Source organism: Synchiropus splendidus, chromosome 6, assembly GCF_027744825.2.
Source record: "Synchiropus splendidus isolate RoL2022-P1 chromosome 6, RoL_Sspl_1.0, whole genome shotgun sequence".
In the NCBI taxonomy this organism is placed as follows: Eukaryota; Metazoa; Chordata; class Actinopteri; order Syngnathiformes; family Callionymidae; genus Synchiropus; species Synchiropus splendidus.
In genome coordinates, this window is record NC_071339.1 from 12,361,315 (window position 1) to 12,386,802 (window position 25,488).

General features: G+C 41.5%; 2 protein-coding genes across 5 annotated transcripts in view; one reads left to right on the forward strand and one right to left on the reverse strand.

The window, feature by feature from the left end:
• Positions 1 to 353: 353 nt before the first annotated feature.
• On the reverse strand, positions 354 to 17,712 carry LOC128760997 (macrophage-stimulating protein receptor-like). Its single transcript, XM_053868815.1, has 21 exons — positions 17,636 to 17,712; positions 15,612 to 16,889; positions 10,817 to 10,993; positions 10,182 to 10,301; positions 9,934 to 10,104; positions 8,559 to 8,725; positions 8,056 to 8,185; positions 7,844 to 7,980; positions 7,577 to 7,756; positions 7,090 to 7,189; positions 6,785 to 7,015; positions 6,151 to 6,297; positions 5,913 to 6,075; positions 5,694 to 5,783; positions 4,932 to 5,141; positions 4,790 to 4,870; positions 4,533 to 4,714; positions 4,289 to 4,398; positions 3,530 to 3,695; positions 2,472 to 2,608; positions 354 to 2,397 (listed from the first exon to the last, which is right to left on the reverse strand). The coding sequence occupies exons 2-21, from the start codon at positions 16,803 to 16,805 to the stop codon at positions 2,184 to 2,186; spliced, it is 4,107 nt and encodes a 1,368-aa protein (XP_053724790.1). The 5' UTR covers positions 16,806 to 16,889; positions 17,636 to 17,712; the 3' UTR covers positions 354 to 2,183.
• A 1,842-nt stretch (positions 17,713 to 19,554) lies between these two features.
• Positions 19,555 to 25,488, forward strand: part of uba7 (ubiquitin-like modifier activating enzyme 7) — a 31,636-nt gene continuing 25,702 nt past the window's right edge. For all 4 annotated transcript variants that reach the window (XR_008414865.1, XM_053868456.1, XM_053868457.1 and 1 more), the window contains exons 1-15: positions 19,555 to 19,681; positions 19,743 to 19,911; positions 20,087 to 20,221; positions 21,021 to 21,127; positions 21,196 to 21,286; positions 21,348 to 21,480; positions 21,552 to 21,649; positions 21,719 to 21,862; positions 22,361 to 22,525; positions 22,599 to 22,703; positions 22,798 to 22,878; positions 23,101 to 23,253; positions 23,325 to 23,490; positions 24,649 to 24,845; positions 25,337 to 25,401. Coding sequence is in view for 3 of the 4 variants with exons in the window: in XM_053868456.1 (XP_053724431.1) it covers positions 19,635 to 19,681; positions 19,743 to 19,911; positions 20,087 to 20,221; positions 21,021 to 21,127; positions 21,196 to 21,286; positions 21,348 to 21,480; positions 21,552 to 21,649; positions 21,719 to 21,862; positions 22,361 to 22,525; positions 22,599 to 22,703; positions 22,798 to 22,878; positions 23,101 to 23,253; positions 23,325 to 23,490; positions 24,649 to 24,845; positions 25,337 to 25,401 (1,856 nt within the window). In the remaining variant the exon portion in view is untranslated. The remainder of the gene's footprint in view (positions 19,682 to 19,742; positions 19,912 to 20,086; positions 20,222 to 21,020; positions 21,128 to 21,195; positions 21,287 to 21,347; positions 21,481 to 21,551; positions 21,650 to 21,718; positions 21,863 to 22,360; positions 22,526 to 22,598; positions 22,704 to 22,797; positions 22,879 to 23,100; positions 23,254 to 23,324; positions 23,491 to 24,648; positions 24,846 to 25,336; positions 25,402 to 25,488) is intronic.

Below are 25,488 nucleotides of genomic sequence, written 5' to 3' on the forward strand. Positions count from 1 at the left end.
TGGCCTTTTGTGGAGAACAAAACCTTTTGACTAGCTGAGACGTCATTTCAAGAACTCTAATGGTTTACCTATCAAGAGACATTGTTCAGATAAGGTCCTGTGCAGGTGTCTGTGTGTGCATCTACCTTGTTTATCCTTACTTGTAGGGGCCTATTCCTGACAAAACACATCCTTGTGAGGACCTTATGCCTTTGTGGGAGCCACTTGGCCAAAAATTCTGGTTCAGAGTCCTGGTAGCGTCAAAGTTATTGCAGGTTCGACGGCGCAGTACTTAACATTACTTCATTTTTCTCCCTATTTGAACCACATATGCCAGCTATTTAATAACCTTCATGGGGTCACACAATAACAGTGCAGAAAGAAAAGTTACTCATATTTATTTGAAGCATTTTATAGAAATCGAGCGTTCTTTGGCAGAATTCAGAACTGAAGACCGAGCGGATAACATGCAATATTCACTGAGCTGGAGCTGAAATAGTCACGCTTCAAGCTTTATAAAAATCTCAGCACACGAAAGGGCGGTAACCAAGATATTGCACTTTTTGTCTTCAGAGATGAAGGCTTCAGCTCTTTTTCTGGGACAATCAGAATTCTTAAAACAACATAAAAATTAGCAGAAAACACAAAGTCAACAGCCAGAAAGTAAATTCAGAAACAAAAAACCCCACTTTTTACTGTTCTACCTCCGGAAAACAAATTCAGCAGAATATTTCACCAGTTCAAAATCATCAAGTATCTCAGGGGACATGGATTTTTTTTTTAAGGTACATGTTTCTTTAAAGACTAGTGAACAGGTATAAAATCAGTGCGGATTTTGATGATGACACAGGGAAATATTTAACCAAGATAATTCCAACTCAAACAGCAGATATGATGGGCAGGAAACCTCTGATGACTTGATGTACAGTGTGAGTGTGAAGGCTTCGGTGTCTGCCGTTTATGAAGCACCTCTGTTGGGGTGAGCTCCACTGCGGTAGTGCGGAGCATCACTGCAGCACAGGCTGTGCCACTTTAGACTGAAGCATCGGGCGCCATCTCTCTGCCAAAGTGGGAACTGAGTTCTGTGACGGAGGCAGATACGCTCAGAAAAAAATAAAAAAAACATCTACGTCATTGAAATACTTTTGAATTCATGAATGATAATTCATGAACAAGGTTTAAACAGCATTTAATGTGAAATTGTTTTCAGATTCACAAGAACTAAACCGTGGTTTCATGTTGAAACTTCATATGGACAATATAACTAACCAACCAACCATAACAAATATGTTCTCAGTTGTTGCCACACATGTGTCCCATATCTCTAGCAGGGTGTTGGACCTCCTCCTCTGCAGCAGGGTGGTGCTAACCCTACATTGTGTTGGGGTTGGAACTCGCGACCTCTGTAGCGCTGGCTTCCTACTACCTGGCCCACTGTGTTTGTGCAGATCCTCTGGGAACCACTTTGCTTCCTGTCCTGGACAAGAGTTGCAATCCAGCTTCCCTTGCTCCTGCTATTCTGGGGTGTGTGTCAATTCAATGCATTGTTTCATTCTGCAAAGGTATGTTGTGTTACCATGCTGTTTTCCATCAAGTCAATTTGTGTTTATCACAGGAGACCATAGAAAGTTCATTCCACAGAGCTGAAACCTCTATATCCAGGCAAATCTTGGGAGATGAAGAATCATCTTCCATTTGGCTTGAACAAAGCTCTGAAGCCGGACCTTCCTGAGGCTCACAACATACGCAATGGTAGGAATTAAAGTTGGATAAAGATCTCTGGATCCCCTTCCATTGCTCTATAGTACTAATGTTCTGTAATAAAACATGTATTACACTGTGAAAAAAAACTTCAGTACCTCCCGTAAATGATCAAAAAGCTAGTCTAATATAAAAATGAAAAAAACTAGCAATGACAAAATGATGAGCCCTGAGCAAAATTATTGTTCTATGGTTTCATAGTTACATATAAAAAGACAATTTTGTTTCTTTGGAAATGTGAAAACAATACAATCATTGTGTCTCATTCCCTCTTGAGCAGCCCCTCTGCAATACAATCGGGGTTGGTGCTTTCGGTACGTTAGTCAGAAAGGCAGCTTCCAGCATGATTTTGGCTCCATTGACAGTTCACATGTGTACAATGTTTTTTGTTTCCTCAGTAGCAGGAGGATAAAGGACGGCCCTCCTGCGCTCCAATACGCCGGTCATCTCTCATTGTCAGAGTGCTCTGCCTCATCTTCAGATATCGTCATTGAGGGGTACGGCCTGGGCTGGTCAAGGTTCACGTAAGTGACCTTCAGATTGATATAGTGCTCCCCTTCCAGGCCTTGCAGGATCTGTCGGACCTCAGTGACCAAGGAGGGGAAAGGCGGTCTGCGATCAGGCTCTGGGTCCCAACATGCCAGCATGATGGAGTAGCTACAGCAGAAACGACAAACACTGCTGTTCACGGCTCAAGTCAAGTATGTTGAGAAAAGAGGGTCATTTCTTACAGAGCGTCCGGGCAGAACTGCGGCTGCGGCAGCCGGCGTCCCTTCAGCAGGTAGTGCGTGATGTCATATGGGTCTACATCGGGGTACGGACTGGCACCTCTGGTCAGCAACTCCCACAGCAGAACGCCGTATGACCACTAAAGATAAGGCAAACCAAATAAATGTGCAGCAGCCTGATCAAGTACGACACTTTTGACCTGTTTGATGTTGCGCTAAGGATAAAAAGTAAAAGAAAAGAAAATTGTCCAATTGATGATGCAGTTTTGGTTCAAGACCTGAAGTCTCAAAAGTCTCAAAACATCTCTACATTGTTATTGAAATGTCAAATCCAGATAGGCCTCAGTGTCACCTGCCACGTGGCTGAGAGTGTTGAGATGGTCTTTTTGCTGAGCCGGCACAGTCATCGACAATAAAGAGGACGTGCTCGCAAGGTCATAGAATTGGTACCGAAGAAAAAACATAAGCAGAAGCCTTGACAACACTGGAGATGAAAAGATGGACGGTGAAGAGTGATGAGCTCAGCTAAAGGCGAGGAGGACAAAGGGTTAGGTGTGGTCCACTGCTTTAACGTTAGTTTGCTGGTCTTACTCATTATTTAACAGAAGAAGGACAGACCTTTTACACAAATTTTGAACTCTGGACCACACTACAATCTAGCTGTTATTTTAGTTACTCGTTTTTAGGGCTGGTACGATATGCATTAGGCCCAATTTTATATTTCCACAATACTTAGGTGCCGATTCAATTTCACAGGGCTGCCTCTTTTCTGGGAACCGGCGTCACACAGGCCACACTTCCCATCTGTCTGTCCTTTCTAGCAAAGTGACTTAATATATATTATGAATTATGAACGCAGTCCGTGGTGCGTCTGCGAAATGCCACTGTGGAGTGACAGTTGGCTGCCCGATGCTAGCATCAGGTACTTCTCAATCCACTGGGGGACACCGACAACAAAACGTTATCTCTGAAGTTGCGAACGGATTTATCTTCTAAATAAAAACAGAATGTATCTTGTTTATCTTTGTTTTTGGGGCCAAAAAAAAAGAAGTTTAACTCACCACATCAGACTTGGTGGTGAACTTCTGTGTTTGCAGACTCTCGATGGCCATCCACTTCACCGGCAGCTTGGCACTTTTGTGATCTTGAATGCTGTAATACTCTTTATCAAAAATGTCCCTTGCCATGCCGAAGTCTGCCACCTTCACGGTGAACTTTTCGTCCAGCCTAAAGAGAAAACACTTTCATTTAACAACACTTTCTGATGAGAGAATACCGTGCAATGGAAATCTATGATCACAAGTCCAATACAATTTTTGTATTTTAGGACAAACAAAATAAAACTATTTGGATTATTGGCACAGCACTGTCGTCTAATCTGTTGCTGCGCAGAGATAAACATGCACAGGCACATTCTTAACTCCCTGACTTTCAATTTCTAATCCCACCTAGTTAAGTCACAGTCAAAGCGAGAAGTTTGCATGGGAGGGGCGCTGGTGTACATTTGTAGGCAATGATGTCATGACGGACCAAAGGAACATTGATTCATGTAACGTGGGATTATCTAATCTCATGCTGTTTTCCTCCCACTTCTCCCAGCCATTCCTCAGATGCATACACTTACAAGGGACATTCCAAACACACTTTAACACCACAGTGGAATGAGATTGTGGGCTGCACTCTTAAGGATCATAAGGAAACTATTTCCCTTTTTTTCGTTTGGAAGATGGACGATATAATCCCACCGCCTTTCCCCCACGTCTCAACATGAGGTAACAAAATAAAGTTGAAAACGTCCAAACATTTTTTTCCATGCTCACATGCAGTTACGTGCAGCCAAATCTCGGTGAACAAATTTCTTCTGGGCTAAATATTCCATTCCTTTCGCAACCTGCAGTCCAAAGCCAATCAGATCTTTCACAGTTGGGTTCTGAAATGAAGACAAAATGAGATCACATTTTATCATGTCTGAGTCATATGCAGGTGAAATCATTTACTCCCCACACAAACTCTGACACCCGGAAAATGTTTCCAAGGTCGCAGAGATTTATTGCTTTTACTCACCCGGTTCTCTGAGCGGATGAAATGACGCAGATCCCCGTGCTTCATATAAGGCAGCACCACCAGAGGAAGCCCTTCCTTCGGCAGCAGGATCCCGAGCAAGGAGAGGATGTTCGGGTGATGGAAACCCTTCATGATAATTCCTTCTCTGAGAAACTGGTCCACTTCTTTTAGATCTGTGATTCCTGCAAAAGTTTATGAGTTTAAAAACTTAAGTTTCAAACAAGTCTTTACAAAAAAGGAAGGATATATTCACATACTGGTGAGGGACTTTAAAGCACAGTGAATCTCCTGCTTGTTGCTGTCCATCAGGTAGCCATGATAAACCGTTCCGAAGTGACCTGGACAGGCAAAGCATTGATAGAAACAGTGATTTCAACTAAAAAGGAGAAGGGCGTTTACCTTTGCCAATAATCTGGGCGTCGTCAATTCTGAGCATCTCAACGGGAATCAACACATCCTTGACCTCCTCCAGGAGATCGGAGTTGAGACTGTTCATGGAGACTGAGTCTTGAGGCATCAGAGGGACGGAGAGGTGATCCTGGCTGGCAGCGTACAACAAACCTTGAAAGGCCATTCCTCCTGAGCCAGATGTCTGACTGGACAGGTGTACTGAAGGCAAATGAATAACAAAGTACGAGAGATCAAATATACAAATATTAATAATATAACAATGGGAATTACAAATATAACAAGCAAATAATTGAGTGTAAAATAAGTTAATAAATGATAAAATAAAATGAAAATAAAATGAAATTACACAACATAAGTTGTGTGTTTATTTATTTTGTGACCTCCTCCTTAGAACCTGTTCTGGCTTGTAATTGTACATTTAGAAAGAGTGAATAATACTTTTTATAAATACACAAATACAACCACGGTCACCACTTTCACCAGATGTCTGTGGGAAACTATGATGTGCATTTTAATTGTTTTTTATTTTTAAATTAATAAATCACAATAGCCATCTAAATTGAAACATACAAAGAATCACAATATAGATGGAATGGGCACCCGAGTATCGGGCAAATATTATATAATATAAAACGCTTATTGTACATCACATTCGTACAAACATCCACGTTCCACTTAAAATGACAGATTTCGCTCCTAGGCCTTGAGTGTGACACAATCAAAATTGGATTTTTTGATGAAGTTTCTCACCACGTCTGTAGTCACCTGTCGGAGACACATCACTTTGCAAGGTTGAACGATTCATGGAAAACACTGAGGACAAGCGGTTCTCTATTGAGTCTAAAATAGGAGGAGGAGTAGTTCAGAACAATGTTACACACCAAAGATAAACACACAGTGTGAATGGAACCCAAATCTAACAACATTATTATCAATATATTTGTATATGTTTTTAAAAATTTTCCTCACCTCTTTTTTTCTTCCGGAGATGTCTCATGATGAACAGAGCCGTTCCGGCTCCCACTACCAACGCAGCAATGATGGCCAGAACTATACCCGCAATGATCGCAGCGTTAGTGGTCACATCATTGAAGACCATGCCGACATCATGTTCCTCGCCGTTTACGGTCACCTGAAGACAGGAAGTGAGATTGTTACCGAGCTGTCTTTGGACAGTGTCAGCGTGGGATTGGTCATACTGGCTTACTTGGACAGGCAAACCTTCACTGGGGATGGTGAGACCCTTGGGAATCCTGCAAGTCAACTCGTTCAACAGAACCTGGGCGTTACAGTTCACACCGCCGATGGTCATCACGATGTTCATGCAGTTGTCCACTAGATTCAACTTGCTGTGCTGTTTTGAAGAGATGGGAGACATTTGCAGCTTATAAAGAATGTTTTTGACATCATCTGTTATGTTGGGTTGTTGCATGTGGAATGCAAATGTTTGCATGTGGAAAGCATTAATGGCCACTCTGGTGTAGATAAAATCATTTACATTTTAAAAAGATATATATAAATATGGGATTCATTCGCCATTAATCGCGAGTTAACTCAGTTTTAGTGTGACTGAGATAAAAATTTTAGTCTAGTGACAACCATGAAAAAATAAATGAAAACAATTTTAGTTGAAAAAAAATGGATAAAACAAAAGTCAATTTCATTTTATTTCATTTTTTTTCACAATGGAAACTAATTTTGAAAATCCTTTCATGAAAAATTGAAAAACAATGCTTTATCAGAAACAGTGTGTTGATCAATATAACAGTTCCAACCAATGATTTCCAACTGTAGTGTTTGGCAGTACAGATGATGAGAAAAGAGCATAAAATCATACTAACATGCAGCGAGACCTCAGTTTCCCCCGGCTTCAGAAATAAGACATGGTCTTCATTTTCAAAAGGAATGATCTTGGCATTCGGTTGGTATTCGAAACGACTCTTCCAAAGGTTCCTTTTTCCATCCATGTGAATCAAAATATCTCCCGCGCTTGACTTCTCCTCCGACATGTCGTTCTTTATAGCAGGAACCTGGCACTCCATGTGTGTCGCATTCCCCTGACCGAAGCATTTCTGAAGAAAGGTCACGTGACTCATCCATCAGTCATAAAGGAATCATATCAAACACAGAATAACGGCAAACCTACTTCTTCCTGAGATTGAAAAGGGAGCGTTTTAGAAATGTACTGGATCAGGGTGTCGTGAGCGGAATCAAGGTGTCGACCCATTATCACCAGCTTGGAGCCACTGTTTGAAAGACGGATGTGGTTTAAGATAGAATGAACGAGTACAAACATCAGCGCAGCCTTTATCCCCTGTTGTTGATTTATGTACTTAAATATATAAGTTGAACTAAGTCTAGCTGGACTGATGTCATAACAACAAACTTGCATGCATATTGCACTGCATTATCTGATTTACACCCTTAAAATAATGGCTCTAAATACAATAGATTATAATACATATTACAATTGCAACAGCATTGCAGTATATCACAATGTATCATATCGCCACTCATGTATTGGGAGACGTATTGTATCGCAAGATACCTGCCAATACACTGCCCTAGTCATTACTTGATAATTAGCAAAATACAGAAATATTGTGCGTGACTGAACATATTTGTGTCCTTACTTCATGAAACCGCATCGAGGACTGATGGTGGTAATGACTGGGTTGTCCCTGTACGTGAACATCAATGTGGAAGTAACCTCAAAGCCGTCGATGATGACCCTCACCGGAACCTCCCCGCCGTGCTGTACAGTAGCCGTGAGGCAAACCAGCGACGATAACTCACCGTTTTCAAGAGGGACGCTGAAAATGAAAATTAAAAAATTATATATATACGTATGTATGTATGTGATCCACACAGGACAAAAAGGCAAAAATATGTGGTCTCACGTTTGAATGTTACACTGCACATCTTTAAAATAAATTTGTCTCCACTTTCCAGAATCCAGGTGTTTGCCAGTCAGCGTCACCAATGTCCCACCAAACACAGGCCCAAAACTCGGGCTGATGTCAACAAGGGTTGGTTCCTGAGGTTAAATGATCAATATCTTAGCCAGAAATGACATTTTAAGCCACCATTTTTTGAATGAAATCATTCTCACCACAAAAGAGAATCCAGATATCTTATCGGATCCACTAATCGCGTAAGGGTGTTCCACCTTCTTCTCTTGAACTTTCAGGGTGATTTCAAGATTCTGGACTGGACTCATGCCCCGGATTTTGCACACAAGTCTGTTTCAACAGAGGAGAGCGTAAACAATAGAAATGAATGGTTAAAATAAACTAAACATTTAGGGTGGTTGATATCATTCATGATTTGACCCCCACATCTCCACCAAGAAGGAAAACAAAAGGATGAATGGGTGGAAAGTCATGAAGTGGAAATAGGTCATGTAATGTCATCATAATCCCATTCATAACATAATAATTCATAATTTGCTTTGATGATTTGAATCTAGCGCTCAATTTGAAGTCCATATTAGAAGCAGTACTGTGTTGTTACATTTGAAATGTTTTTCTTCAGTCAAAGATGAACCAAGACTTTTGACCCTTTCAACATTTAAACCTGAGCTTGAGTGTGTGTATGGGTGGGATGTCTACTTACTGTTGGGTGCTGCTTTTGTCTGGGAGCACTGAACACACGTTACCAGTGCCCACAGTGACCATGTGTGTTTGACCATCAACGATCTCCGGCTCTCGAGGAGACTTGAATTCCCAACCGCAAAGTGTCAGCTCCGTCTCTCCGTACACGGGAGCCGTTTTGGGGAAAAACTGCAAACAATAGTCCGTTAGCTCTCTCTCTCAAAAATGTTCCATAATTTCCAAACTATAAGATGCTACTTTTCTCTCGTGGTCTAAACCCTGCATCTGATACAGTGGTAATATATGGATTTTTACAGGATAAAGACCGTCATGCTGCCAGAATATTGTTCCTTGTCCTTGCCGTTTTAATGACCTTAAAGAGCTCAAAAGGCACTGTATCTCACCCGCGTGTCCACAGCTCCGCCCACACAGGCGATCTCCTGCAGGACCGGAGAAAAGAAGCAGCAGCTGAGGCCAGCTGTGGTGTCACAACTTCGGACACACAGGCCAAAACAGCACATTTTGAGCTCTTTAATGTCAATAAAAGATGTGAGGAAGTTCAAAAAGTGATCCTCATGCGTTTTTAAACACCACTAACCTTTCTATGGCGCAGACAGCACCAGTCCACCCGCGGCTTATAGACCGCTGCAGCTAATATTCTAGTGCACTCTACAATACAGTCGGGAATATACGGTACTTGAATGTCCAAACAAGTGTGCAAGCATACAAATGTTTTGAAATAATAAAGACGTTATAAACACTGAAACTAATCCAATTCGATTTCTATCAACCCTAGTCATCACGATACTCCCTGCATCCAATGAATGAACCTGTTGAATACAGGCCAAGTCGTGGGCTAAACAAAAAGTCATCAGCTTATAACAGGAAATAAGAGTAAACACATGCTACATCAGTCTCTGTTTTAATTCTTGGTGGCATGGAGTATCTCTGTTTTTCATCACTCTGGCTCACTAGAAAGCCTCCTATCTGTCTTCTCATCGTTCTTGAATTTCCTTCCATTTGCATCAATATTTTAGGAGTGCCCAAGTCAACAGCTTGTTAAAGAGCAATCTTTGTCTGAACATGCACTGGAAATTATCTAGTTTTGGAGAACTTTACATTAAAAATAAACAGATTTTTGAGTTAAGTAAATGTATTAAAAGGTTTGACAATACCTTAAAGAGTCAAAGGTTAGATTGCTATTGCTGAGAAAACTTGGCTTTCAAAATTCTAAAAATGTGAATCCTGTTTGGTGACATGTATCTGCTGTCTCAACCCCCTCTGTGACTGAACTCTTGACCCTCAGGGTTCTGTCACCGGAATGACATGACTCTCAAGTGAAACCAGATTATAAATCCCTCGATGAACTCTGTTGTTACAGGTAATGGCAGTTTCACCTCTGTAATAACTGGTGGACAGGTTTGTTTCTCCCACACTGAGCCGCACTCCTGTTGCCAGGAGCACATTCCTGAACACCAGCCACATTTCATGAAGAGAGGAGCCATCAAACACAAGGAGCAAGTCTTGAAGTGAGAACATCCCGGTCCTGTCGAGGGCACCTTGAACATCTTAAGCAGAAATGACAGGTTTGGTGAATAGCACGCATGAGAAAGAATAATAAAAAGGCATGGTTACTGAAACATACCTTATTTCCAACTACGAAGAGAAGGGAATCCTGGCTGTAAAGACTTGCTATTCTGGACACTTGGCTTTTCCCGAGAGAAAAGTTGGCGTAAGTAATGGGCTGATACAGGGTCAAGATAACCTGCGAAAAAAACAAAAAAAAAAGCATGAAACAATATTCATTCAAAAGCTGAACTTCAATTGATCATGTGACCGCTTGTTTGTTATGACCCAAATTCTGCTCCGCACCACAGATGAAATACAGTTCGAAAAATTTTGACACACCTTAGCACAAGAGGGCAAGAACAGACATTTCTCATTCTGATTCAGCAGCAGCCACAGAAATCGCAGGCATTTTACAAAACCTCTCTTGGCAGGGGTCGTGCCAGAATATGCAAATTTAGTGGAAGCTATGTAAATCGGGACTCAGGAGGCAGCACAAATTGCTAACTCTGCTTAGCCACAATGAGTGTGAGAGCCTGGAGAATTAGGCTTATTTCCCTGCATGGAACCTGCGAAGTAAAGATATTCTGCACAACACAGGGGATAAAACACAACAAAGTCAGAAATGCCATTTCAAGTAGACTTTGAAATCAACTCCACTAAACTACTATTAGATGGCAAGCAGCTGCGTTTACACTCATTTGAAGTCAGTACCTGCAGGATCCTGCCGTCTGAGGTACCGAAGTGGCCGAGCGTGTGCTCTTCCTTGGTTGTGACCAGGATAGAGGTGAACAGGACGTTCCTCATGTCACTCGCGAAGAGATCCAGTCTGTAGAGCGGCTTGGAAACCAGAGTGGGTTTATCACTGCATGAGGCGTTGCCTTGAGAACTCTGTAGAGACGCATGGAGACCTTGTCAGTGGAGTTGCAGACAGCAGTTTCGACGAAGCAAAAACATCTCGGAGCAAGATGAAAAATGCGCAACAAGAATTCATTGCAGTTGGATTTTTCCCGATTCGATATTTTCCTGATTCTTGGCAGCCAATTGGATTTATATTGCGATTGTGATTCATTCATTCAAAAATAAATCATCATAAAAATCCACATCACAGTTTCCCACAGACATTTGGTCAAAGTGGTTATGGTGCTTGTAGCTGTGTATTTATTGAGAGTATTATTCGCTCTTTATAAATATACAAGGCAGTTGATGTGCAATAACAAGATGACGGAACTGTAATATCTTGGGGACTAAATTGCGTTATCACAGACCAATGTGCAGATGCAGCAGGAGAGAGATGCCGTGGTAGCTGGAGTAAATAAACAATATCCAACTAGAGCTATACTGAGCAGGTGTTAGCATAGAGCGCTAACATGTTAGCATAGGGCTGCCACTTCTCTTGTAACTGGCATAAAACTCTGGCAAAAAAGGCTTCTGTCAGGCCACACTTCCCATTTCTCTGGTCTTTCTAGCCAAGTGACCAAATATGTATATATATTTTGAATTCAGTCTGTGGTGCACACAAAATAGCACTATCAGCTACATGAATCCAGCAACGAGTCCTTGATCTACATTTGACAATAGTTGGTGTTTGAAAATAAAACCTTGTCACAACTGTTTACCAGGAAACGGATATGACTCACTTCATTCTGGGCAGAAATATTGATATTAAATATTGTCACGCAAAAATTGCGACATATTTCAAAATAGATTTTTTTTCCAAAGCTCTAATAGAACTTCTCCACCTCAGTTTCAACCCCCTTTTTTTTTTTTTTTTCTCCCCTTCACAATGGATGTTTTGGTTATGACATCACACTGTGTAATGGACTGCACTGGAAAATGTTCCCCTTAAAAATAACTTCATCTGTGATTAAGCTGCATTATTTGTGTTGATCAATCGTGTTTCCAATGTAATACCTTCATTAAAATTAACATGTTCCTATTGTTCCCAACTTGTTACCTCATACTATTCAAAGGTTTATCTGGAACCAAATTTAACTCCACATTTGTAAACAGAACAAGCAGCGACCTTCAACCAGTCACTGTGCGAGAGGAGAGAAAACAGTCTTCTGAACCACTGATTCATGAAAGCTTAACGTGTCGCCTGTACCTTTATATTACCCACAAAGCCAAAACATAAAAGATTTGACTGTTTATGCGTGAGAATGTATCATGAAACAGGCTGCAGACAGAGATAATAACAGATACAGGAGGGTTTAGGCTGTAACCCGTCACCTGAATATGATGGAAAATCAACTGTAAGCTGAGCTTTTTGGTGATCACATTAACTTCCTTCAGCTACTGTAGACTTTCCATCTTGTTCATGAGGGTGGTGTGGGATACGTGATGCTTTAAACAATAACAGCATGTAGTGAAACAGGGCTGCGACTTGTACAAAAGGGAATGCAAAACTGTGTCCTGTCTCTTCCACGGTGGCACGTCTGATGTGCCGGCTATGAATAAAGCTCTGTTTAAAGACTAAGTCCGATTCAACTTTCTTCATTGAAAAGTTCCAGAACAAGCAATGCAAAAATAATAGTAGAGAAGAACTCTACTCTAAAACATGATTTATGCTCTCTGGAAACATGCCTTGTCATTACATAAGAAGCGTGAGAGCAGAAGACTCGCACTCGATCACAGACAGAAAAAAAACCTTTGCTGTTGACACTGAAAGTAACTGTGTTTAATCAGAACTTTTCTTTTAATCTTTTTTTAACATTTTTATGCTGATTAAAGATGTCTAACAGCTGCAGTGCAGTATGAGACTAGTGTTGTTATAAAACACACAAATGAAACATCTTTTAATATCACAATGTTTATGATGGATTTATCTTATTTACATCTGAACCTGTGGTCGGGATGTGATGATAAATGAGAGAGAAGTGAAACATTTTTTAACTCTTTAAGCAAAACATTGCCTGTCTGTATAAAGTGTTGTGTTGAGGCAGTGTTTTTCTCCACCAAGTGTTGCAGCATATTTTCAGTTTTCCTGGATGTGAAGTGTTTTTCAGCATCACATTAAAGCCAAAGGATTGTAATGTGAGAACCGATGAAGCAATAACCCACAGAATTTCCATGGAAACCAATGACACAACTCAAATATTGATCCACAATGAAGCCACAAGCACTTATCCTCATGACAGTCATCGTCTTGATGAGATCGTTTTTGAGACTTCTGGCAGACGTTTTGTGAGATACAAGCAAATATCAGGACTCAGTCACAAGATGTGAAAATGTATTGGTAAGACTCAGTTTAATCCCTTCACATTTCAAAAACTACAAGCCATTTGACTTTATTAAAAAAAATCTTCAAATCTCTCTTCAATAATAAGCTTATCTTTGAGCAAGATAAATAATTATCACTTCCTTATTGGATTAAACTCTTATGTCTGGGCAGTATCTAATCTAATCTAACTGAAATTAGCATCTGTCTGCAAGTAATGTTGAACTGTAAACAGGTTTAGCACAGCTACAGCCAAAAGCATCTTTAGCTGAACATATTTTGTGTAATCTTCTTAAGAGCAGGAAATATTTCTCATTCATTCACAGAGGAGGAAACGATCCTTGCATTCCCTCCAGGGATGCTGTGAGCAGAGCAAGCTCATAAAACAGCAGAGAATCTGGGTAAGTACCTGTGTGAAAGGAACCAGCTCCCCATACACACTTGTGCTGGGAGCAGTTTACAAAGTCCTGACAGTGATAAACATTCCACAGCTAAGTCATTCATCTCATCCGCCCCAACGTGCCGATACAAAGTCCGGACTTTTCAGGCTCTTGACAGTGGCCCACAGTGGCAAAAAAGGAAGCTTCTCTACGCCACCTGAACTATGAGTCAAAGTAAACTTCTTTCTGGAAAGCTTTCTTCCCCTCATCAACCCATTCTACCATAAGGATCTAACCCTGCCCCTTAAATTCCACCTTTGTTATCTGCAGGGTTTGTAGCGCCTCGGCAGATACTCCAGCAGTCTCTCACGTCAACTTGACAAGTCAAAGGGAAAAGGTTGAAATCAGAAAAAAAGAGGCTGCCACACCTCTGGGCAGATGCATGGGAGTCGACCGCTTGAGGGCAGACTGTTGCATACGTTATTTTAATCAGTCATTACACTTTGCAATTTAAATCATAAATTTGTCATTTCAGTTTGAGTCCAGTTCCCAGTTGAAAACAGTTGAACATCCTGCCCATGTTGGAGATGAGATCCCAACCCACGCGGAGGAGTCAAAGTAAGTATACACCATGTCTTGGTGTTCTCCAGAGGAAATGGGGGGAGGGGTGTATCCTTGCTTTAACTGCTGCTCCCACTGACATAAGGGGGGAAACGGGTGGATGGAGAATGTGTCAAAGATGTTTCTTTGAAAGGGTGACATACTTTAAAGCTAAACCAGCTTGTTTGACTCACAATTGACCCGAAGAGGAGGATTCAGAGTGTTGATTTTACTGTTACAGAGACGCACTCAGTGATGAACTGGAGTTCAGCCCAAGTCAAGGTCAGGTGAAAACTAAAGTGGCAGCAAGACTTTGGTATCCCCTGAAGCTCACTGACCCTGGCTGCAGAGCGGAATATTGGATTGCACATACTGGGAATCTCATTTCCAGATAGGTTACGTCACTTTCAGAGTCACAAATATGGAGAAAAAACACAGGTGATCTTTTGCTATTATTTTTTAGTTCATATTGCACAAAAACAAAGACACAACGCATTTTGATGAGAACATCATATGATGAATGACACCGGCTAGTTTTACTGAGTAATTTGAACGGCTTCGACTCCATTGACCTTTGGGAGGGAAGTCATATGCTATACTCTCCCATTATTAACTTCAAGTCTGACAACAGCTTCCTGTTAGTCAGTAATATCACCATCATTGCACCGCACGGGGACCTACAGAGTTCACTATTTTTTACAGAAGGGTTTAACTCTGAACCAGATGTTGGGCTCTGTTGCTTGTGAAAATAAAATAAAATAAAATAAATAACAACTAGCAGAAGATGCTACAAAAGCACACAGGGAGTGCGGACCTCTGTTGGGCTGCTCTTTTGATAGCACAATTTCTGATGTCTCACTTGTCCTAACTATATGTGAGCGGACTACAGCTCTAACTGATGAACAACAAAGTGAAATTTCAGTTACATTTGCAGATGAACATTTGCCCTAAAAGGTCATGGGTAAAAAGGTATATAAAAAAAAAGCCCTTCAATGGGTGTGAGTGAAACTGCTCCTCTTCAGACACAGATTCAACCAGAAAAGCCATCTTTCAAAACTGCCATGTCACTGTGCGTGCGGGTCGCCTCACTGACTCATGCACTCCCTCCCTCTCCCACCACAAACTTCTCTGTCCAATCATAATCATCTGTTCATACAGTAAATTAATCAGTAGCTACAGTGCCATCCAACACTGCACCTCAATTACACATTGTTTGTCTGGGTAGAGCATTTCCTGTCTGGTCATGGGAGACCTTTGCACTCTTCCTCCTCTAGTTACAGCCATATTAGAAACCAGATTGCTCACTCACCTCATGTGGGCAGTTCTCGCAGGCCTGGAAGTGACACAGTCCTCTGGACAGCTGTTCTGAGCCGAGCTTGCAGCAATCCTCCACTCCAGCATCGATGGCGATGTTAATGTGTGACAAAGGGAAGGCGCAGAAGGCAGAGTTCTTCTGGGGTTCCCCCTGCTCGTCCACCTCAGCAAACACTCCATAAAGGATCTCTTCTGTGACTTCCACTCCCAGCTCCTTGGCCAAATTCTTCCCAACCGGTCCAAAGTGAGCAGCCATCAGTCCATTATACAGAATGATTTTGGACCCCTCTCGCCGTCGTCTCCGGCGCTTGGGTTGAAACCCGCACTCTAAGACCACCTCACGGTACATCCAGACTTCCGGGATGAGGACAGGTAGACGTCCCAGTCGGGTCTGGAAGCCCGAGCGGATTTTTAACGGGTCTTCCATTTGCAAGGAAAGGAAGTAGACATACTCTTTGGTGGAGAAGGTGTAGATGTAATCGATTTTGTAGGATTCCTGTAGCTCCGGGAGCACAGTGAGGCCGTTATTGAGCGACTGAAATCCATCTTCTGTGGAAAACGGCCGGAGCACATTTATGGACTTCCGTGGGTAGTTCTCAGTCACGTTGTTGTTCACTGAAGCTGCCACAAAGAAATAAGAGGTGGCTCCTTCTTCAATGATGGTGACTTTGGTGCCTAGAGGAGAAGCCAGACAGGACTCGCATTTGGCCTGAGAGTCTTTCTTTTTATTAAATAAACAACGAGGCTCCAGTTCTGGAGAATCCAAGTCAACGAAGTAACAAATCCCATGTTGAGTACTTCCACAGATGTAGAGGTAATTTAAGATGCCCGCAGCAGGGTCCAGGAGCAGAACCTCATTGTCTGAGTCTACTGGATCTGTGGGATCTACTTCTATGTCACAGACAGCACAGGTCTGGCAATCCGGACTCCCAACAGGCCCGGTTTTGACCTGCCATATTTTTGTCAAGTTCCCCAAAATGCCTTCCACGACATTCTGAGAAGCGACATAAATCCTGTCTTTGATCGTGTCCACAGCAATGTTCTGGATCTGTTTCTCCGTCTGGAAGTAAGGGAGGGAGTATTCCACAGAGAGGTTCTGAACTTGTCGTGGAGCAAGCGGACATCGGTGCTGTCCAGCTGAGGTTTGAATCCATATGCAGACTGTCAACAAAGAGGCCCACGTGAGCATCTCAACAACACCGTCCTCCGTGTTTGTACGCTACCTAAGATATAAAATTGTCGCTGAGAACATTCTGGAAAACCAACAGGAGCTCTGTCAGGAAGAGAGGAAGATGTTTACTGTCAGAGTTACAGCCCTTCATTCAAGAGAAGACGAAGCAGTTAAAGGTCTTTGAAGGTTCTGAGTCATTCCAGTCTGAGAGTGTCCAGCATTTGTAGAACATAATCTATCTCTTTGGTACAGGTAGATTTGAAAATGGACTACTTTGAAAGGTTCAGTTTTGTTGTTCAAAGACCTGATGGTTTTGTCATTAGTGAGTAATAACAGGGTTAAGCAGAACCTTTCTTTGGCCCGAGGCTCAGATGAGGCGACAATGGTTGATGGATAATGAAGATAAAAGCATTATTATTCGTTGTACATTTTGACATCGAGAGAAAAAACACAAATGTTGGCTGGGTAAAGTTAGGCAGGGCAGGACTTGACTTGTTGGAACATGCGCTGTTGCTAAGGACATTAATGAAACCGACGCTTAAATAATAAGAGTCATTCAATTGTCAGCCTGTTGTCGATTCTAGATAGAGCAAACACTCTCGCAAAGAAATCACCCTCGTAACTTGCAATGGACCGCGAAAACACTACGGTCGGGAATTGTTCCAACTAGATAAAAGTCCAGTGACGCAGTCGTGATGCGCCTAAGTTTGAAGTCCAATCATTGTCAGAAAAAAAAATACGATGAGAAAAATCGAATAAACATTACGTGCAGAATCGTCAAACAATACAGATGATGTCATTCTCTCGAGACAAACTTAGTTCAAGATAAACGACTTTTCAAAACTCACCTGACAGCAGCAGCCTTGAACTGACTTCTCTCGATCGGTCAATGAGCAACCTGCTAACAAGAACCGGAAATGCGAATGAGCTCTTCAAAGTAAAAGCAGTAGTCACGATTTTTATTTAGTGGTACATTAAACTTTTCGATCTTATTTAATGTAAGTTTAAATGAACTTAAGTTTACAGCCAACTTTAAGATGTCAAAAAATATACACTTTATTGATGCATTAATGAAGACATTTCAGTGGATTTCTTTTGTCTTAATTTGGACATCTTAATGATTATTCCACCAGGGAGAAACTCAAAACAAGCCCAGATGAGTGTAAAACATAAATTACTAATACTATAATATTCACAATTTTGATCAGGGATTGTAAAACGTTCCTGAGTCAGGATAAATGTCAAGCTTTAATTTTATGGCATCAAAAATCTATTTGTTCAGATATCAACTGAGTGGTCCTAAAAGATTGCAACTTTGACTGCAGAAAATGTAATTTTATTATTATTATTTTTTTTATAGCTGTACATGGTGTTGTGGGATTTTTGGTTTCAAATGGGCTTTATTTTGTTAGGAGCCGGAAGTGCTACCCATGCACAACAGCTTAACTATTACGTCCCTAGTGTTTGCTCGTCTGTCAAGCCGCACCCCAGAAAAAAAAAAAAAAACTAGGACATAAATTGCGAAATGTGACCACTCCGTGAATTGCATCATCGCAATAAACTCTCGTTGTCACCAGCAGGAAAATTTCCTTAGACGCGTCACTGACTGGCGGAACGCTGCGGAAACTATCTCTTTGGCCTGGACCTCATAGACTTTTTGAGATGAGAAATGGAGGTGGATCATCGGGCTCTTCCTGTAAGGAAGTTATGAGAGGAATGTTTATCCCTCACACTCAGCACCTGGTTTGAAAAGTGAAAGGTCAAACAAAAAAATGTTTTCTTTCTCTCTTCTACATTTCCGTTTTCTATTGAAAACCATTAAACCGTTATTAGTACTTTATTATTTTTGTTTCAATGATCCCCTATTACTCTCCCTCCCTTTTTCTTTCCACTTCATATTGGCTGTGATTTTAAAGCGTTTTTTTTCCCTTATTATGTTCACTTTTATTGTTCCCAACAGTATGCCTAACTAACCGTTTTTAATTGATAAGAAATTTGTCATCTTGTTTTTTCTTTTGTTTTTCATGAAGACTGCTTTATCAATAAGTTTTTCTTGACTGCTGAATGTATTGCTTGTGTTTGTTCATTGAATAAAAACTTCCACCGCGCCAATGGTTTGTTCTTTTTTTTTTCTTTTTCATTTCTTAACCACAGAAAACTCCATGACTCACTCATGTCAGAGGCCAACCAAACGGTTGCCATCAGGCAGAAGGTTAAAGGAATATGCACGTCAAATACTCAGGGACTGTGCTCCAATTGCATCTGTGTTGAAAACACCATAATAGTGATTTTAAAGAAAACAAGTTTGTGTTGCATGCATGGCCAAATCAAGATCCCTGAGGTTGGTTCACATACACAATCCCAATCATGAGACAAGAGTCATACTGTAGTCTGTAAAAGAAACATTTTCGTGTCTGGGATTCAGTTCCCAGAGAATCTCAGGGCAAATTGAATTTACACAACTTTCCCAACGTTCCCAAAGGGAGAACTTGATCGTTCTATATTATTATTATTATTGTTGTTGTTGTTGTTGTTGTTGTTGTTGTTGTTGTTGTTGTTGTTGTTAACAATAATAATAATAGCAATAATAATAATGTTATTATTGTTGCTCTGCATGCAATCGTTTTTTTAAACCTTATGAAATAGTTTCGAGAAGATTAATTTAAGGGAGTAGATAAGAAGAATGTTTGACATGTAATAGAAATGTCTCCCTCTAGAGGTAACAGTGGAAGCCTACAGCACGTCAAAAAGAAACGAGAGTTCAACAAAAACGAAAGCGATAGTCCAAAGTGGCATTCGGTTGACCTGCTCGATGTGCTGGCATTTTCATCTGTGAATCGACGCAGCATGTCTGACCCGGTCCACATAGATGAAGGCTTCTACTCGAGGCAGCTGTGAGTAACTGCACGCGGGAAGCCTTTTAAAACGGTCTTCATTGGTTTTGTATGTTTGCAGATATGTTTTGGGACACGACGCAATGCGCCGCCTGGCGGCGTCCAGAGTTCTCATCGCAGGTATGAAGGGTCTTGGTGTAGAAATAGCCAAAAATGTGATCCTGTCTGGAGTGAAGTCGGTGACAGTCCAAGATGAGGGCCTGACCCAGTGGAGAGATCTGTCTTCTCAGGTAACCAGAGGATCATCTAGCAAAAAAGCAGACTTCAGTTAAGCACTTTGAACCACTGGACTGTTGTATAAGAGCTTCCTCAATCCAAGTTAATAGTCTTGTAATATTTGCTGTTTATTTGGTGTCCAAGATTTGTCTATTTCTCCTTCATATCTCGCCTCTCTCTCGTCCCCAGTTCTATTTGAATCAGTCCCACCTGGGTCAGAACCGAGCCGCGTGTACTGTCCAACAGCTATCAGACTTGAACCCATACGTGGCTGTGCACGCTCACACAGAACCGCTGGATGAGAAGCTGCTGCGTCAACATCAGGTGCTGACACCTTGTAGGGTTTATATGTCTTGAATCACTTAAATAGGACTTTTAAACATGATTTCACAGACATTTGTGGTTATTTAAAGCAACAAGTTTCTCACGATAAAACCAGATGGACACTTGCATTATGTTTTTTTTTTAACCCTATTTTAGTGTCGTACATTAGTTTTGTTTGTATTTATGGTATCTTTTTGTGATAACTCAGTGGGACAGCAGGTGGCAGTAGCGTTGCAAAACGTGCTAATCACACACAGTAAGAAGAGAATAGAAGAAAAAGGAGTTTGCGCTTGAACTTCTTGGCTCCAGATGTTAATCTGGAAATGTAATCACCTTTTTCTTACCAACTATATAATAGTTTTGGATTTTTCACAAGTTTTCGTTTTTATATAGTTTTTCTTTTCTTTTTTTTTTTTCAACAAAGGACAGCATGTAAAAAAATGCATCAAGTTGCATCCAAAAGTCCATCAAGGGGACCAAAATTAACATTTCTCAAATGCTTCTTTATTAAATAAATAAACCAAAGGACAATATGGCTATAATTTTAGTTCGTTTTGATGAATTTTGTAAACAGTGCAGTTTCAGTTAGTTATCATTTGATGAAAAACTTTGGTTTTTATTTTATTTCAGTTACCGAAAATGATTTACAGTTCAATTTTTTATTTTTTCCATTAGTTTTTGTTAACTACAGTAACCTTGTTCCGTACCCCCTAACCCACATTGAAAATATAGTAGTTATAGTTAGTAAATAAATAAAAATATCAAACACAAGTCTAACCAAAAGGGGTCGATGTTCCAGGTGGTTGTCCTGACTAACTCCTCACTGGATGACCAAAAGCGTTTTGGCGAATTTTGCCACTCCCATAGAATCAAGTTTATCGTAGCGGACACCAGGGGGCTGTGCGGGTGAGTTCTGGAGAACACAAAAACAGACTTTAGCCAGAAATTCATCTATTTTTGATGTCAATTTTCAGTCAGCTGTTCTGCGATTTCGGAGAGGATTTTCTGGTTGTGGACCCTGATGGACAGCCACCAGCCTCTGTGTTAGTTCAGGGTATCACCCAGGTAAGTACTGTAAATATCACGTCCTGCAAATCTTGCTGATATTGTCTGTTTCGGATTCCAGGACGACCCCGGAGTGGTGGTCTGCGTCGATGAGCTGCCACACTGCTTTAGCAGTGGCTGTAGGGTTGTGTTTTCAGAGGTCGGAGGAATGACTGAGCTCAACAACACGAGGCCGATGGAAATCTGCATCATCAGTATGGTTGTTGATCCCAGGCATACATATAGATTTATACATCACTGAGTGGCCATGTTTCCGATGTCACAGATGAGCACTCGTTCACCATTGGCAGCACCTCCAGTTGCTCCAAATACACAGGTGGGGGAGTTGTGACTGCAGTGAAGGAGCCCATCACCCTGCAGTTTGTAAGCATCAACCCCCTTCATGTTTTTCGATTCTACACCATCTTTGTGACTCGACTCTCCTGAACACAGAAGCCAATCCCTGAGGCTCTACTAGACCTCCAGCTCCTGGTTTACGTTGGAAATCCGACCAGGAATCAGACGTTGCATTTAGCCTTCCAAGCTCTGCATCGGTTCGTGTGGGAGTCGCGGCGACTTCCTGATCCTTGGTCTCAGGTTTGTGGAAAAGCTATTTCCACTGCAGTTCAAATGTCTTCAAATGTTGCAGCAGCTGAAGCTCTTATTGCAGTTATAAGCCACTCCTGCCACCCTCTCCAGAACTGTCCCATTTTCCAGTACTGACTCTGTCCAGCTGGGGGCGGTAGAGAGGAGACAATTCTCTGTCAAACGCTGTTCAGCATGTGTGTACTGTAATTATCTTGCTATTATTTACTTTCTTTGTATCATAACTTAACTAGCAAGCGGGCAGAGTAACAGATTAAAATTTTCTTTATTATTTTCTTCTCTTCATCATTTGACCCCCTCAGACTCAACCGCTTAATCTGAAGGGAACTATTATATACAAGCTTGATTCTAACCTTCATATCTCACTGTGCACTGTGATAATAGCTTTAAATGCTGCAGTACATTTAGGAGCTGGTGGAAGTGCCTAGCATCAGTAGTTGATACTCATGGACAACTAACTCATGTGAACTGTTTGGGGTCCATCAACAGACAGATGCCGAGGCTCTGCTCAGGATTGTCTGGGCGCTGAATGACTCCGCACATCTGCCGCAGCTGGACGAGGAGGCTGTCCGGCTCCTGTCCTACACGGCACAAGGAGACCTGGCTCCAGTCAACGCTTTTATTGGTGGACTGGCAGCTCAGGAAGTGATCAAGGTCCATGCAGAGGTCACGTCGTGTGGTGCTGTTTCTCAACCATTCTCACAGTGAACGCTTCACATTTCTCCAGGCATGTTCCAGTAAATTCATTCCAGTGAGACAGTGGCTTTACTTCGACGCGCTGGAGTGTCTTCCAGAGGATAAGCACCAGTCACACCAGTCTGCACCCTCATTGGTAGTTTTAATTTCAGTTAAAAATATTAATGTTATGAACAATAGTGTGAAAATACAGAATTGAGATAGAGGATTTATTTGTATATATCTGACAGGAAAGGACGAGATATGACGGCCAGATCCTTGTTTTTGGACCGGACCTTCAGGAGAAGTTGGGCAGACAGCAGTATTTCCTGGTGAGTATTTTGTTTGTCCAGCAGAGGACGCACATGGAGCGTAAAACCTGATGTGTCTGGTAAAGGAAGGCATTTCCTGCGAGTCCTCCCGTTACTTGTTCAAGTTATTGGGTTTGGAAAAAAAATCAATATGACATAACAAGGTTCGTTTCATGGCAATGTGTTATATTGTGCTTTCTTTGTAGCAAATTAACATCATTAAAAAATGCATACATCTTTCAGGTTGGAGCTGGAGCCATTGGCTGCGAGCTTCTGAAGAACTTTGCTCTGATGGGACTCGGCGCTGGAGAGGGTCGAGTCACGGTGACAGACATGGATTTTATTGAAAAATCCAACCTGAACCGCCAGTTTCTGTTCCGGCACTGTGACATCAATGTGAGGATGACGTTTGAAATCTAATCAAATTGAGGAAAATAAACGTTCCATTTGCTTTCTTCTTCTGAAAGAAACCAAAGTCTGTGGTGGCTGCAAATGCAGTGAAAGTAATGAACCCACAGATGAACATCACGGCCCACCAGAATCGTCTGGGTCCTGACAGTGAGATCTCCTACGATCACAATTTTTTCCATACTCTGGATGGAACTGCGGCCGCACTCGACAACATCGATGCCAGTAAGAAAACAACACACCGGTCTTTCTAAACTTTTCGGAGAGCATGTTTTTGATGACGCTACATTACAGTGTGTCATGTGTGAGGGGTTGTCTGTCAACCAAATGAAAAACTTAAAGCTATTGGAAAAAAGTGAGACATCATTCAGCTGTCATTTCTAGTGATTAAAAAAAAATCGAAATGTGCCCGTTTTGAGTGAAGCAAAGCAGACTGAGAACGGAGGAAGACCAAAGTTAAGTCCCTGAGAGGACAAAGCTCATTGACCCTCACCTTACTACTCCGGTCAAAGCCATGTCTTCTTTTCAACCATAGATGCATCATACAGTAATAAAAAAAACCGGCAAGAATAGAATTAATGGAAACCAGTAGTTTATTTTACCCCAAAGTGGCCTATCGAACTCTAGACCTGCCACCCGAATTGACTGCATTTAGACTCAGCCTTCTTTCAGCCATGCTGGACCAGTCAAGAGAATAACTGCTATGATTTAAAAAAAAAAAAAAAGGGGGTTAAATTTCAGACCAAAACAACCTCCTGAATGCAGCCTTTGTGCCCATAAGTGGACCATATTTACATGAGATATGAGGGGAAAAAGAGTGTGAGTGTCGTATTAGCTCTAAGTCAGGGGTGGCTATATGGCTGTATTCTTTATTATATACACTGACTTTTGTAACGGAGTGAGAAAGGACAGAAGGAAAAAAGTTAGTCAAATAACAAAAGAGTTTATTTAGTTCAATGTATAATTCATAATTATCTTTTTTTAAAATATATAAAATAAAGAGAACATATTAAAAAGTGTTACTTAAATTAATAGCTATGAACCAAAAATAATACGTTCGCCAATCCTGGAGTTCATGCATTAAGAGTCTTAGTCTGTCCATTTGCTTGGTCTTGATCATGACTTGGTCACTCTGTCCCCCTTAAAATCTTGGTCTTTGCTCAGTCTCGGGATAGGTGGTTTCCAGGGACCACCAGCGATCCCTGGAAATAGCAGGGGTACATCCTGGGCAGGTCCCCCGTCCACCACAGGACACGTGCAGGCCACTCCTGTCTGTGAAACCACTGGGTTCCATCTTCAACCACTGACTCAGAACCTGTGAAAAGAAGTCAGCCTCCTGTCACACACCCATGAATGAAAGAGGATCGTGTGCTTTCCTGGCAGGGGTGTATCTTGACGAGCTCTGCTTGAAGTACAAGAAGTCTCTGCTGGAAGGAGGAACTCGTGGAACACAGGGTCACACTCTGGTGGTGGTGCCACACTTGACCGAATCCTATGGTCGACCTGCTCCCAGCTCCAGTGAGGAGTACCCTCTTTGCACGTTGAAGAACTTCCCCAACCGCATCGAGCACACCCTGCAGGTACAAGGCAAATGAATAATCCACCCTGATCTGTCTGCGGATGAGTCAAGATGAGGGAAAAGTAGGTCATCTGAGGAAGTTTGCGCAAGTGCCATCCTTTTAATGTTTTTCTCCTTCAGCACGGGGATGTGAGATGTATTATAACATTGATGCACTCTAGCATCACGACAATTGATGGTATGATATTGAGACAGTGTTTTAAGTGTGTAGTAGTGATATTTTATGAATAAACACTTGGGTATGTATGTGTTTTTTAGATGTTTTAAGGCATACCACAAACAGCTTTCCCATAAAGCTTCTTTGCGATAGACCACTTTTCATGACACCGAACCTACAATATTGCAATATATCATATCGTCACTGCTGTATCGCGATACGTCTCCCTCTTTTTTCCGATGTAGCTGAGACAGACTCCAGGGCCTTGCTGAGGGAATAAGTGGGTTATAATGTATGTATAGCTCAATGGTCTAACTTTTGCTTCCTATTTGTAGTGGGCCAGAGACCAGTTTGAAGGACTTTTTAAACAAACCCCCGAGAATGTGAATCTTTATGTCAGGTAAGCGTCACGTTTGTTATGTTATTGTTGAACTGAAACCAGGCTCAAAGTCTGGCTCTTAATTATCACGGTTTGTTATTTTTTTAC

What these genes read in the sequence shown, in the direction of transcription:
- LOC128760997 (XM_053868815.1), bottom strand. Translation starts at nt 16,805, where the DNA reads ATGCTCACGTGGGCCTCTTTGTTGACAGTCTGCATATGGATTCAAACC. An exon ending in CAGACGGCAGGATCCTGCAG is followed by an intron (nt 10,302 to 10,816) that starts GTACTGACTTCA and finishes TTTTTTTCGCAG; the next exon opens with GTTATCTTGACCCTGTATCA. An exon ending in GACAGGTGACTACAGACGTG is followed by an intron (nt 5,142 to 5,693) that starts GTGAGAAACTTC and finishes ATTTGCCTTCAG; the next exon opens with TACACCTGTCCAGTCAGACA.